At 50.1% G+C, this 14,064-nt stretch overlaps 1 protein-coding gene across 2 annotated transcripts in view; it reads left to right on the top strand.

The window, feature by feature from the left end:
• Positions 1 to 14,064, top strand: part of TPST2 (tyrosylprotein sulfotransferase 2) — a 65,317-nt gene that overhangs the window by 42,129 nt on the left and 9,124 nt on the right. For both annotated transcript variants that reach the window (XR_002004093.3, XM_004063207.4), the window contains exons 2-4: positions 3,661 to 3,732; positions 7,245 to 8,174; positions 12,487 to 12,685. Coding sequence is in view for 1 of the 2 variants with exons in the window: in XM_004063207.4 (XP_004063255.2) it covers positions 7,333 to 8,174; positions 12,487 to 12,685 (1,041 nt within the window). In the remaining variant the exon portion in view is untranslated. The remainder of the gene's footprint in view (positions 1 to 3,660; positions 3,733 to 7,244; positions 8,175 to 12,486; positions 12,686 to 14,064) is intronic.

Below are 14,064 nucleotides of genomic sequence, written 5' to 3'. Positions count from 1 at the left end.
CCCCTTCCCTTTCCTTTCAAGATGGGGTCTCGCTGTATTAACAGCCCAGGCTGGTCTTGAACTCCCAAGCTTAAGTGATTCTCCCACCTTGGCTTCCCAAAGTGCTGGGATTACAGGTGTAAACCACCATGCCCCACATCCAATGAGTGTTTTCTGTGAGCATCATGTTGGCACTCAACAAGTTTTGGATTTTGGAGCATTTCAGATTTTGAAATTTTGGATTAGGGCTACTTGACCTGTATTATCATCCCCATTTTACAGACGAGAAAACCAAGTCTCAGAGAGGCTAAGTGACTTGCCAAGGTCCTTCAGCCAGTAGCTGGTGCAGCAGAATGTTGAACCCAAGCAGTCTGGGCCCATAACATGTATGGCATACAATTCAAAAATTACTAGTTACTTTATTATTTTATCATATGGAAAGACAATAAGATGACACCATCAAGTTATGTTTTTAGGAGAAAAATATCACCTACCACCCGAGTACCACCCCTGGTAGCAATGTTTTTTATTTGTTTGTTTTGAGGCAGTCTCATTCTGTCATCCAAGCTGGAGTACAGTGGCTCGATCATAGCTCACTGCAGCCTTGACCTCCTGGGCTCAAGCAATCCCCCCACCTCGGCCTCCCGAGTAGCTGGGACTACAGGCGTGCACCACCCCCTGCCTGGTTACCTGGTAGCAGTTGAGTCTTATTTCCTTCTTGTCTTTTTTCTTAAGTGTGGTTTCTATTTGTTGGCGATTTTGCTGTGTGGTAGAGTCATGCTCACCCTGCACCCACATGGGCCTTTCTTAGCTTAAAATGGAGAACATGGCACCACCCGCCTGATTGGGCTGATGTGAGTATGAAACCAGGTAGGGCATGGAAAGCCCTTGCTTTGGTGTTAAATACACAGGGGTGCTGTGTATTTAATATATTCCTCCTACAAGAAAAGGAGGGGCTGGGTGAAGTGGTCCACACTTGAAATCCCAGCACTTTGGGAGGCACAGGCAAGAGTATTGCTTGAGTCCGGGAGTTTGAGACCAGCCTGGCCAACATAGCGGGACTCCATCTCTACGCAAAAATACAAATATTAGCCAGGCATGGTGGCATGCACCTGTAGTCCTGGATACCTGGGAGGCTGAGATGGGAGGATCTGGGAGGATCACTTGAGCTCGAGGAAGTCAAGGCTGCAGTGAACCAAGATCATGCCACTGCACTCCAGCCTGGGCTGGACAGAGTGAGACCCCACCTCAACAAAAAAAGAAAAAAAGGAGAGCTCTTTGACTCCTCCCTCTCCCTCTCATTTGCCCTCTAATCAGCACTGCCCAGCAGAACACTCTGCAGTGATGGAAATGTTCTAGTGCAGAGGTCAGCAAATTTCTATAAATGTCCAGATAGTAAATGTTTCCAATTTTGTGGTGTTCATGTGGTTTCTATTGCCATTGCTCCTCCTCCTCTCTCTCCTCTTCCTCTTCCCTTCACCCTCTTCCCTTGATAAAATTTACAAATCATTCTTAGTTCAAGGGTGCTTTGAAAACAGGCCCTGGGTTGGATTGGGCCATCATTGGCCCACCCCATCCTAAATGTGCACTGTCCAGTACAGTAGCCACTGGTCACGTGTGGCTTCTGGGCACTTGCAGTGTGGCTAGTGCAAATGAGAAGCTGGATTCTTAATTGTATTTAATGTTGCATAAGGTGAGTTCAAATAGTTACATGTGGCTGGTAGCTGCATGTTGGATGCACAGCTCCAAATGACTGACAGCCCTGACAACCCTGTTCCATTGCTCTGAAAGGGCCTGTGTTCCCTGGAGGGGGATGGCTGGGCTCGTGGGCCATGGGAGCTGCCTGGCTGGCAGGCCTCTTGGGCTAACTGGCATTTCAAGAGCTGTCTGAGGGCAGCTGGGCGAGCCATCCTGCCTCTGGAAGAGCTTCAAGTGCCTGGTTCCTAATTGGTTTTGTTTATTCCAAGAGAGCAGGCCTCACATCATTGACCGCCCATGTCCCAGGAGTGCCGGGGCTTGAGTATCTGTAGTTTGGGGGTGGCCTGCTGGGGGGGTCTAGTTGCTGTGGTTACACCTTGGTTCCCTTTTCCATCTGGGTTTAGATGTCCTAATTGGCCTGATATTTCAGGAACAGGAAAATGGTATGGAGAAAAGGAGTGAGTGAATAGGAAGGAATGGAGGACCAAGAAATGCAGTCAACAGCCTGCAGCCTGTTTATTGCCATCATGGCACAAATAATAAAAGCTGAGTTTTTTTTTCTTTTTTTTTTTTTTGAGACGTGGTCTTGCTCTGTTGCCCAGACTGTAGTGCAGTGATGCAATCACAGCTCGCTGCAGCCTCGACCTCCTGGGCTTCAGCAATCCTCCCATCTCAGCCTCCCAAGTAGCTGGGACTATAGGCATGTACCATCACCTGGATAACTTTTTATTTTTTGTAGAGACTGGGTCTCCCTGTATTGCCCAGGCTGGTCTCGAACTCCTGGGTTCAAGTGATCCTCCTGCCTCTGCCTCCCAAAGTGCTGGGATCACAGGCGTGAGCCACCACGCCAGGCCTGGCTGAGATTTAAAAAGCTGACATTTTAAAGTGTTGTTACCCTGGTTAAAATCTCCTGTTTACAGAATAGGAAAAGTCTCAGGAGTGATACGTATACTCAAGGAGTTGGCCAACTCCAGAGCTGCATTCCAAACTACCCACCTCCTGAAACAGGACTGACAGGCGGGAGATTTAGCTTCAGACTCAGTATGTGAGTCTGTAAAATGATTTCTCCTTGTGGGCCTCAGTTGTCCCATCTGTAAAATGGGGGAAGGTTTGAATTGGACTAAAAATCTTCCCTACCCTAAATGGTAAGGACACAGCACTGGGAGATATATACGCCCTGCCGTAAGTCTATAAGGATCCCCTTGATTCCACTTTGGCCTGTTTCTGGCTACATGCCAGGACTCATCGTAGACACAGCCTCGTTCCTGTAACCATGGGAGATTAAGTGTTAGGAAGGTCTTACAGATCTGGATGGTGAAACTCTTTCCATCCATTCCTTGGGTAAGTTGCTCTTCCTCTTGGTGTCATGCTTTCTCATCTGTACAATTGGGATCATCACACTTTCCTTTTATTGGGGTTGAAATGACACAGGTATTTGCGTGGTCGGCATTTGGTCAGTGTTAGGTGGTGACAGTAGGATGTTGTGTTCAATTCCAGGAAGCAGCATATTCCTTGTAGGCTGGGCCTGTGGTACCATTTGGAATTGTGCAGTCCACAACCTGATCAACCATACCCAGCCATCTCAGGTGGCAACAGTGGTGTGTATTGGTGGTTGTTGTTGCTTATTGTTATATTTACTTTTCCTGGAGTCCAAGGTCCCTAGGCCAAGAGGAGGGGAGAGGCCTGGTTGGCATAAACCAGGGGCTCCCTAAGGCAGCGGTGCCTTAGCTCAGACTTCAGCTCACACCTCTCTGCCTGAGAAGTGAGCCAGTTCATTCCCTGTAGGAGCAGGTAAGTTGAGACTCCAGCTGTGGTATCTTGAGCTGAAGCAGCCTCCCCTGCATTCCAGAGTCCTTCTCCCAAATGTCACTGTCCAGTGCTCTTGGGAGCCTGAACCCTCACTCTGCCTCTTTGAAGGGGCCAGGGGCTTGGCCTCTCTCCACGGTGCCCATCCCTGATGCAATATCTCCTTTGCCTCTCCAGGGCTCTGCCAGCAGACAGCCTTGGCACACAGGCACAAGGGCTGGAGCCCAGAGATGAGAGTGCCCAAGGGAGGTAAGTGCACCTAGAAGGAACTTCCCCTGGAGTCCTGGCCCCTGCTGAGACCGCCCTCCAAAAGTCCCCTCCATGCCCCCAGCCTCCATGATTGGGCGCCTGGGCAAACTCCCCTGGCTGGTTTTCACCTTTCTATTCAGCCAGCAGGTTGGAAATCTGGTACTAGAAAAAGCTGCATCCCAGCAAGCATCATAGAGAGATGAGCATCTTCCTTGTCTCTTAGGAAGACGATTCTCCAGGTGATAGGAGAGAGAAGGCTGAGTCCCAAAGTGGGCGGGGGACTTGCCCAGTGTCACGGAGCAGATTCAAGGCACAGCCAGAACCCAAACCCTCTTGTGTCCCGTTCTCCTAATGTTAGTGTTTTAGGTATGCTTTCTCAGCACCCCACAGGAGTTCTTTGGCCTTCTGAATAGCTTCCTTGAGAAAAGGGTATTATTATTCCTTTTTTGGAGAAGAAAGTAGAAGCTCAGAGAAGTGATATCTTTTGTCCAGATCACCAGCTGGCAAGTGGCAGAAGTGAGATTTGAACCTTGGAGTGTAGTACTCCAAGTTGGAAGCCCTCACCTATCATCCTCACTGCGAGGATGCCAGGACACCTCCCTTGCCAGGGTCCAGCAGGGTTATGAGGGTGTTGGGCAGGCCTAGTTCCCTGGGCTGGGCCCTCTAGCCCCTTCCACAGTGGGGTCCCTAGCTCTGGGTAACCAGGAAGCTACTTTCTGCTTTGTGGGTTCCAGGCTGCTTTCTGTGTCCCAAGTCACCCTGCTTTTTCTTCTTAAGCCATCGTGCAGGTCGTTGCTGTCTTCTGCTCACTTCTGACTTGCCTGCTTTGAGCTGTTTTCTTCAGCCTTGGCCTGGTCTGATCCAGGACTCCTGCCCTGGCCATGCAACCTTGGGCAAGCTGCTTCATCTCTTTGAGCTTAGATACTGCAGGGAAAATGCTTTAGCAGAGTTTATGCTCCATAATTGCGAACACCTTTGCTGAACATAAAATGCTGAAGCTGGTCGGGTGCGGTGGCTCACACCTGTAATCCCAGCACTTTGGGAGGCCGAGGCGGGCGGATCACCTTAGGTCAGGAGTTCGAGACCAGCCTGGCTAACATGGTGAAACCCCATCTCTACTAAAAACACACAAAAAAATCAGTCAAGGTGGGGACGCTGTCACTGAAATCCTAATAACTGACAGGATTCTGGTCACAGGTCTCAGGGGAGAATTTCACTGAGCACCTGATGAAGACAAAGGGTTGTTGCAGGGATTTCAGAATGGCTGCATGTCCTGTTCAGCCTGCCTCCCCCCAGGAAGTAGCTCTGAATTAGCTTTCCCCATCACAGACCCTGAATCAAGGGTACAAATGAAGCCCCAACCTCTTCAGCAGAACTTCATCAGCACGTTGTTCTGAAGAGAGGGAAATTATCCAATGCACAGAGAGGCCAGTGACCCCAGCCTGAGATCCATCTCTGGTTTGTCAGCTGCTTCTCATATTTTCACAGCAGCCTCTGAGGTCAGTGGATCCACCCTGATTTTGCAGCTGAAGAGACTGTGGCTAAGATGAGGGAAGTGACTCTCCCAAGTCACATGGCCAGGAAGTCCTAGTCTCTTAGTAGTTTCCACCCCAGGCCTGAGACTGTGTTCCCTCCGCTTTGATATTTATTTTCCACTTGCTATAGCCTAAGAAGGCCCAGGCAGCCCAAGCCCTTGCAGGTGGATAGGCCCAGCTGCGGACTGGGCCCTTGGGTGGTTTTGGGTGGAAACTTACATCCAAAGAGGCATGCTGTCTTCCCACTGGCTTCCACCAGACCCTCCGTTCACTAAGTCACTTGCAGTTCCCCAGTCGTGCTGCATCCTTTCCTGCCTGTGGCTCTGCGCTGGCTATTCCCTTTGCTGGGAACATCCTTCTTTCCCTTCTCCACCCGCCTGTTTCCTACCCACCACTCAAAATTCTGCATGAAGGCTACCTCCTGCAGGAGGCCTTCCCTCAATTACGCAGGTAGAACCCATCAGTCTCTCTCAGGCACAGGTCCATGGTAAGAGTAGACTTCGGAGGCTGAGGCTCCCAGTACATAGCAGGTGCTCATTAAATGTTGGAATAAGTAAATAACCAATGATTATGGTAGAAATCACTAATATTCTTGGGCCAGATGGGGTAACTCATGCCTGTAATCCCATCATTTTGGGAGGCTGAGGTGGGAGGATCCACTTGAAGCAAGACCCTATTTCTAAAAATTAGCCAGGTGCGGTGGTGTGTGCCTGTAGTCCCAGGTACTTGGGAGGCTGAGGCAGAGGATTGCTTGAGCCCAGGAGTCCGAGGCCGCAGTGAGCTATGATCTCACCACTCAATGCACTCCAGCCTTTTTTTTTGTTTTTGTTTTTGTTTTTGAGACGGAGTCTCGCTCTGTCGCCCAGGCTGGAGTGCAGCGGCGCAATCTAGGCTCACTGCAAGCTCTGCCTCCCAGGTTCACGCCATTCTCCTGCCGCAGCCTCCCGAGTAGCTGGGACTACAGGCGCCCGCCACCATGCCCAGCTAATTTTTTGTATTTTAGTAGAGATGGGATATCACTGTGTTAGCCAGGATGGTCTCGATCTCCTGACCTCATGATCCGCCGACCGGGTGGCTCATGCCTGTAATCCCATCACTTTGGGAGACAGGTAGGAGGATCACCCAGGCCCACGAGTTCAAGAGCAGCCTGGGAAACGTGGTGAGACCCCATCTCTTTTTATTTTATTTTATTTTTTTTATTGATCATTCTTGGGTGTTTCTCGCAGAGGGGGATTTGGCAGGGTCATAGGACAGTAGTGGAGGGAAGGTCAGCAGACAAACAAGTGAACAAAGGTCTCTGGTTTTCCTAGGCAGAGTGTTTGTGTCCCTGGGTACTTGAGATTAGGGAGTGGTGATGACTCTTAACGAGTATGCTGCCTTCAAGCATCTGTTTAACAAAGCACATCTTGCACCGCCCTTAATCCATTTAACCCTGAGGGGACACAGCACATGTTTCAGAGAGCACAGGGTTGGGGGTAAGGTCATAGATCAACAGGATCCCAAGGCAGAAGAATTTTTCTTAGTACAGAACAAAATGAAAAGTCTCCCATGTCTACTTCTTTCTACACAGACACAGCAACCTTCCGATTTCTCAATCTTTTCCCCACCTTGCCCCCTTTTCTATTCCACAAAACCGCCATTGTCATCATGGCCCGTTCTCAATGAGCTGTTGTACACCTCCTAGACGGGGTGGTGGCCGGGCAGAGGGGCTCCTCACTTCCCAGACGGGGCGGCTGGCCGGGCAGGGGGCTGACCCCCCCACCTCCCTCCCAGACGGAGACCCCATCTCTTTAAAAAAACAAAAAAAATTGAAAAAAAGTGCCCAGTAGGGTGCCAGGCACACAGCTAGTGCTTATGAAAGGTGCCCTCTGCATTCATGTCAGCAACCTCTTGTTTGCAGTTATAGGACTTTGCAGTTATTGGAGAGCTCACAGCTCACAGATCTCCCTGACTGTGCATGTCCCCCTCTCTCCCCAGATGTGAGCCTGGCGGGCTGCCCGCTAACCTGTCGCTGAAGCCCCAGAAGCGGGCCCTCAGGCCAGGCCTACCCCGCCTCCGGCCCAGCATGCGCCTGTCGGTGCGGAGGGTGCTGCTGGCAGCCGGCTGCGCCCTGGTCCTGGTGCTGGCGGTTCAGCTGGGACAGCAGGTGCTAGAGTGCCGGGCGGTGCTGGCGGGCCTGCGGAGCCACCGGGGGGCCATGCGGCCGGAGCAGGAGGAGCTGGTGATGGTGGGCACCAACCACGTGGAATACCGCTACGGCAAGGCCATGCCGCTCATCTTCGTGGGTGGCGTGCCTCGCAGTGGCACCACGTTGATGCGCGCCATGCTGGATGCCCACCCCGAGGTGCGCTGCGGCGAGGAGACCCGCATCATCCCGCGCGTGCTGGCCATGCGCCAGGCCTGGTCCAAGTCTGGCCGTGAGAAGCTGCGGCTGGACGAGGCGGGGGTGACGGATGAAGTGCTGGACGCCGCCATGCAGGCCTTCATCCTGGAGGTGATTGCCAAGCACGGAGAGCCGGCCCGCGTGCTCTGCAACAAGGACCCATTTACGCTCAAGTCCTCGGTGTACCTGTCGCGCCTGTTCCCCAACTCCAAGTTCCTGCTGATGGTGCGGGACGGCCGGGCCTCCGTGCACTCCATGATCACGCGCAAAGTCACCATCGCGGGCTTTGACCTCAGCAGCTACCGTGACTGCCTCACCAAGTGGAACAAGGCCATCGAGGTGATGTACGCCCAGTGCATGGAGGTGGGCAAGGAGAAGTGCCTGCCTGTGTACTACGAGCAGCTGGTGCTGCACCCCAGGCGCTCACTCAAGCTCATCCTCGACTTCCTCGGCATCGCCTGGAGCGACGCTGTCCTCCACCACGAAGACCTCATTGGCAAGCCCGGTGGTGTCTCCCTGTCCAAGTGAGTGGAGCCCCTGATGCTTCCACTCAGACTCTGGCCCTTGAGTCAGAGGTGCCAGGCAAGAAAATCAGCACTGCCTTTCTTGAGCTGTGTGGCCTTGGGCAAGTCACTATATCTCTCTGAGCCTCCGTTTCATTATCCCAAAAAATGACAACAGTTACTCCTCTCCTTTCTGAGAGAATCTGCAAACTTCGTGGGCTGTTTGTTTGTTTTTTGAGGCAGTGTCTCGGTCTATTGCCCGGCTGGAGTGGAGTGGCGTGGCGTGATCACAGCCCACTACAGCCTCCACCTCCCTCTTCAAGTGATCCTCCCACCTCATCTTCCTGAGTAGCTGGGACTATAGGCATGCGCCACCAAGCTGGGCTAATTTTTGTATTTTTGGTAGAGATGGGGTTTGCCCTGTTGCCCAGGCTGGTCTCAAATTCCTGGCCTCAAGCAATCCTTCCACCTCAGCCTCCCAGAGTCCTGGGATTACAGGCATAAGCCACCACACCCGGCCTAGAATCTGCAAACTTTGAATATGCTTTGTAGTAAGGCAATAGTGGGTAAAGGTTAAGAGCGTGGATTCCGGAACAAGGATGTCTGTGTTCAAACCTCAGCTCTGCCACTTCTTAGCTGTGTGACCCTGGGCAAAGCGACTCAACCCTGTGCTTCCATTGCTTCATCTGTAACATGGAAATATAATTTGCCTACCTTATAGATACCTGTGGGCATCAAACAGGTTAATACATGTTAGGTGCTATTATTACTATTTTAGTGTTGATACTGCTTTTATTGATGGAGTACTCATCCTCACCATTGTCATTTAATGAGTGCCTACTGTATGGCAAGTATTGGGTTAAGCCCGCAACAAGTTTATCTCCTTTAATCCTCACAGCAACCTGAGGACATAGGAACACCTCTTATCACATTTTATAGACCAAAAAACTGAATCTCACAGAGGAGAAGTTACTGGCCTCAGGCTACACAGCTAACAAAGCATGGTGCTGGGATTGGAACCCAGGTCTGTTTTTTGGGGTTTTTCTTGTTTTTGTTTTTGTTTTTTTGAGACAGGGTTTCACTCTGTTGCCCAGGCTGGAGTGCAGTGGCACGATCCCAGCTCACTGCAGCCTCGACCTCTTGGGCTCAAGCGATTCTCCCACCTCAGTCTCCCGAGTAGTTGGGACTACAGGCGAGCATCTCCACACCCAGCTCATTTTTTTTTTTTTTTCCTAGTAGAGATGAGACCTCAGTATGTCTTCCAGGCTGGTCTCCAACCCCTGAGCTCAAGCCATCCTCCTGCCTTGGCTTCCCAAAGTGCTGGGATTACAGGCCCCTGGCCTATTGTGTTCTTAAACTCCCCATGTCCAGAACTCCTCCCATCCTCCTCTTCACTCCCCCTCATCCTTTCCTTTCCTTCCTCCCTCTGTCCCTTGCTCCCTGCCTTCTTCCATTGGAAAAGCTGCTGTCCCTATCCTGAGACCCAGAGCACTTTGAACAATGCTGGAGCAGAATATGCAGTTTCCACGCTTTCCCATGCTGATCAGGCTCTGGATAGCCTGAGAGCCCAGCGAAAGGGTGGTCCTTCCCATGGCTGGTCCCTCCTGGGCCCCTTCCCAGGCCCAGAGCAGAGCTAGAGGCTCGCAGCTGCTCTCCGCTAGCAACAAAGTTCCTACATGCCGGGTACCCCAGCCAGTTGGTGCTGGAGCTAGGATTTTATAAATTATTATGACAAAAAGATTACCAAAGTAATACATCTTGACTGTAGAAAATTAGAAAAGATACACCAAAGAAGAACAGAGAAACAATCCATGATCTCACCACCCAGATCTTGATGTGTGGCCTACTGCACCATTTTCAGGGCCTGTTGATGAAACTGGAGTTCAACGAAACATACTCCTCTGTAGCCTTTTTCCACGGTGGTGTGGGAGCCTTGCCAGTGGCAGCCAGCACTCTTTGGTAGCAGCATTTTTGTTGTTGTTTTGTTGTTGAGACGGAGTCTCGCTCTGTCACCCAGGCTGGAGTGTAGTGGCGTGATCTCGGCTCACTGCAACCTCCGCCTCCCGGGTTCAAGCAGTTCTCCCTGCCTCAGCCTCCCAAACAGCTGGGATTACAGGCACCCGACACCATGCTCTGCTAATGTTTATATTTTTAGTAGAGATGGGGTTTCGCCATGTTGGCCAGGCTGGTCTCGAACTCGTGACCTCAGGTGATCTGTCCGCCTCAGCCTCCCCAAGTGCTGGGATTATAGGCATGAGCCACCGCGCCTGACCTGCAGCATCATTTTGAATAGCTGTGCGACAGGCTGCTACATGGATTGCCATATTCGACTTCACATTCCCTATTGTTGGACACTTCGGTTATTTCCAGTTTTACTGATATGTATCAAGCATTGCCCTCATTCATGTTCTGGGATGTATCCACCTCATTTCTGCACCATAAAGTCCTAGAGACACAAGGATTTTGGCAAAAGCCATGCACATACTCAAGATTTTTGACATATTGGGTAGAGTTAAGATTTAAATCCAGGTTTGCAGCCTCTGAATCTGTGTTCTACCTACCAGTCCACACCCTTTCACCTTCCCCCATTCTCCTCACCTCACGCCCGGTCTTGTCTTCCTTTTGCTGCCTCTTTCTGTTCTTTCCCAAGTCACCTCTTAGTTGGGATGAAAGCATTTAGAACTAGGCCCTTGATCCTGGGGGTTCCCCACCATTCATCCTGTCAGGCCCCTGAGTTATAATTGGTAAGATCTGCATCATTCAGGGGCTTGGGAAGCCTGTTACAGGGAGAGTTAGGAAGCAGGTTGAAGATGATGGTTATTCCATGGTAGCTGTGAAAAGTTGGAAACAACCTAAATGTCTGTCTTCAGGGGAATGGAAAAATAAGTGATGGAGGAAGGCTACAGAGCTGGCAAAAAGAATGAGGTATTGAGTGGGGAAAAAAAACTAGCATATTTGTTTTACAGCTGCAGACGCGCGCGTGTGTGTGTGTGTGAGAGAGAGAGAGCGTGTGCGCAGGAGAGAGAGCATGCTAACCCTTATTAAAAATTTACAATGTGTTGGCCAGGCACAGTGGCTTATGTCTGGAATCCCGGCACTTTGGGAGGCCGAGGCGGGCAGATCACTTGAGGTCAGGAGTTCGAGACCAGCCTGGCCAACATGGTGAAACCCCGTCTCTTCTAAAAATACAAAAATTAGCTGGGCATGGTGGTACATGCCTGTAGTTCCAGCTACTTGGGAGGCTGAGGCATGAGAATCGTTTGAACCCAGGAGGTGGAGGTTGCAGTGAGCCAAGATTGTGCCACTGCACTTCCAGCCTGGGCAACAGAGTGAGACTCCATCTCCAAAAAGAAAAAAGAACTTACAATGTGCCTACGCTCTTCTAAGCACTTTCTTTGTATTAACTCATTTACTCTTCAGACAACCCCAGTGAGGTAGGTACTACTATCATTGCCAATTACAGAAGAGGAAACTGAGGCTCAGAGAGGTGAAGTAACTTTCCCAAGGCCACACAGCTGGGGAACAGCTGGCGTCTGAACCCAGGCAATCTGGCTCCCTGGTTTGCTCTTAACTACTCTACAAGAAAAGGTTAGAGAAGGTGGTGTGCTCCACAGTGCAAAGGTTGAGTGCCTGTAGGAAGCTGATGGGCTGGCAGTGATGAACACAGTGGCTTTCAGCTTTATGATTAGTGTTTTATAACTTCTTTTAGGGACAAAATATTCATGTTAGTCATACACATTAAAAAGTGTTTCTTTTTTTTTTTTTGAGACAGGGTCTTGCTCTGTTGCCCAGTCTGGAGTGCAGTGGTGCAATCACAGCTCAGGCTCACTGCTTCTTCAACCTCCCGGGCTCAAGCAATTCTCCCATCTCAGCCTCCTGCGCAGCTGCTGGGACTACAGGCGCTTGTTACCATGCCCAGCTTATTTTTGTAATGGGGTTTCACCATGTTGCCCAAGTTGGTGTCAAACTCCTGAGCTCAAGTGATCCTTCTGCCTTGGCTTTCTGAAGTGCTGGGATTACAGGTGTGAGCCATTGTGCCTGACCTAAACTGTTGTTATTTTTTAAGCTGGAGAAGAAAGCAGAATGTATGTACCAATGGTGTATACTGCTAGTACTTTCTTCTGACTTCTCACTGCATGCTGTGTTCCCATTGTACAGAGGAGGTATGAGGAGGCAAAATGACTCACCTGCCATCTCACAGTTGATGGGGCAGAGCTGGGTGGAGGCCAGGTTTCTCCAATCTTTCCTGCTGCCCCAGAGTGGCTGAGCAGGGAACCCGCTCAGGCGCCATCTGGGTCTGCCCTACCCTCTCCAGCGTCTCCTCTCTCCCCAGGATCGAGCGGTCCACGGACCAGGTCATCAAGCCTGTTAACCTGGAAGCACTCTCCAAGTGGATTGGCCACATCCCTGGGGATGTGGTGCGGGACATGGCCCAGATCGCCCCCATGCTGGCTCAGCTCGGCTATGACCCTTATGCAAACCCCCCCAACTATGGCAACCCTGACCCCTTCGTCATCAACAACACACAGCGGGTGAGTGTGCACCTGTACTTGTGGAAGTGTACTCTTGGGGATTTGGGGCTTCTGCAGATGTGGAAACTCCAGCCACCTGAGGAAATGTTCAGTCTCTCAATTCCTGGTCATCTGATTTGTTCCTGTCTGATGGACACAGTGAACTACATGATTGCTTGTATTTCCATTTTGCTTGGGCTGCAGGGAAGCTCAAAGCCAACTGGTAGCCTGTCTCTCATACTCTAACATCTAACAGCAGGCCAGCTTGTACACTAATTTCATCTTATTTCTCTAATTTTATTTACATTTTTACCCCTATTTCCCTGGCTATTTGTTTATCTGTTTGTAAGGCACCTCAAGTCTTTGTTGAGAGGGGGTATAAATAAATAAACTATTGGTCCCTTTCTTGTCTTATAAGGTTTGATGTGGATTTCTCAGACAAATGTGAGATTAGGGCTGTTTAAATTACGTTTAAAATTCTCCTTAGTTAAGGTGGTGAAGGGAAATGACTTTTTTGTTTTGTACTGTTTTGTTTGAGGCATGGTCTTGCTCTGTTGCCCAAGCTAGGTGCACTGGTGCAGTCATAGCTACTGCAGCCTCATACTTCTTGGCTTAAGCCATCCTCTCACCTCAGGCTCCTGAGTAGCTAGGACTGCAGGTGCATGCCACTATGCACAGCTAATTTTATTTTTTATAAAGGCGGGGTCTCACTATGTTGCCCAGGCTGGTCTAGAACTCCTGGCCGTAAGGGATGCCCCTGCTTCACTCTCCCAAAGTGCTGAGATTACAGGTGTGAGCCTCCAGTGACTGACAAAATGCTTTTGAAGTGTTAAAGTAGGCTAACACCCACTGGGTAAAAGAACAGTTAACAAGTTGATGGCCTTATTTATATGTTGCCATTACAGCTTCTAGTTTAAGTGCTGTGTTCTAACTTCCTTATAGGCAAATATTTGAAAATGGGACCCAGGCCTGAGGAAGAGCTTTCACAGCCCTTACTTCATTAAGACCCAGAGTCTTTAATTTAAGCTAAGCTCAGCATTTCTGAGCGTGTGCTGATTTTAGGAAGTAAACAGTTATTGTATTGAATCACAACGGAAAAAAGTTAATCGTCTCTTAGTTCTGTAACTCTTCAGTTGGCTCAAGAAGAAAGTTTCCATTTGGTGCTAAAAAGTCATTAGCACCTCTCCAGCACTCACTGATCTCTCTTTAACAAAGAGAATTTACTAACACTGAGCTTTGGGGGCTGTGCCCTTGTAATTGAAGTGTAAGCTTTGTCTGTGGGTCTCGTGAGTTCCTCTTCCTCTTGACATTAGTTGATTTTGCAGACATCTATTTATGGAAATACTCAGAGATTCAACGTACGTACCAGCCGACATTGACAGGTGAATGGCTTCAACCCA

This window comes from Gorilla gorilla, chromosome 23, assembly GCF_029281585.2.
Source record: "Gorilla gorilla gorilla isolate KB3781 chromosome 23, NHGRI_mGorGor1-v2.1_pri, whole genome shotgun sequence".
NCBI classification, from domain to species: Eukaryota; Metazoa; Chordata; class Mammalia; order Primates; family Hominidae; genus Gorilla; species Gorilla gorilla.
Note: the sequence above shows the minus strand (reverse complement) of the source record. Positions and strands in the feature narration are given on the sequence as shown.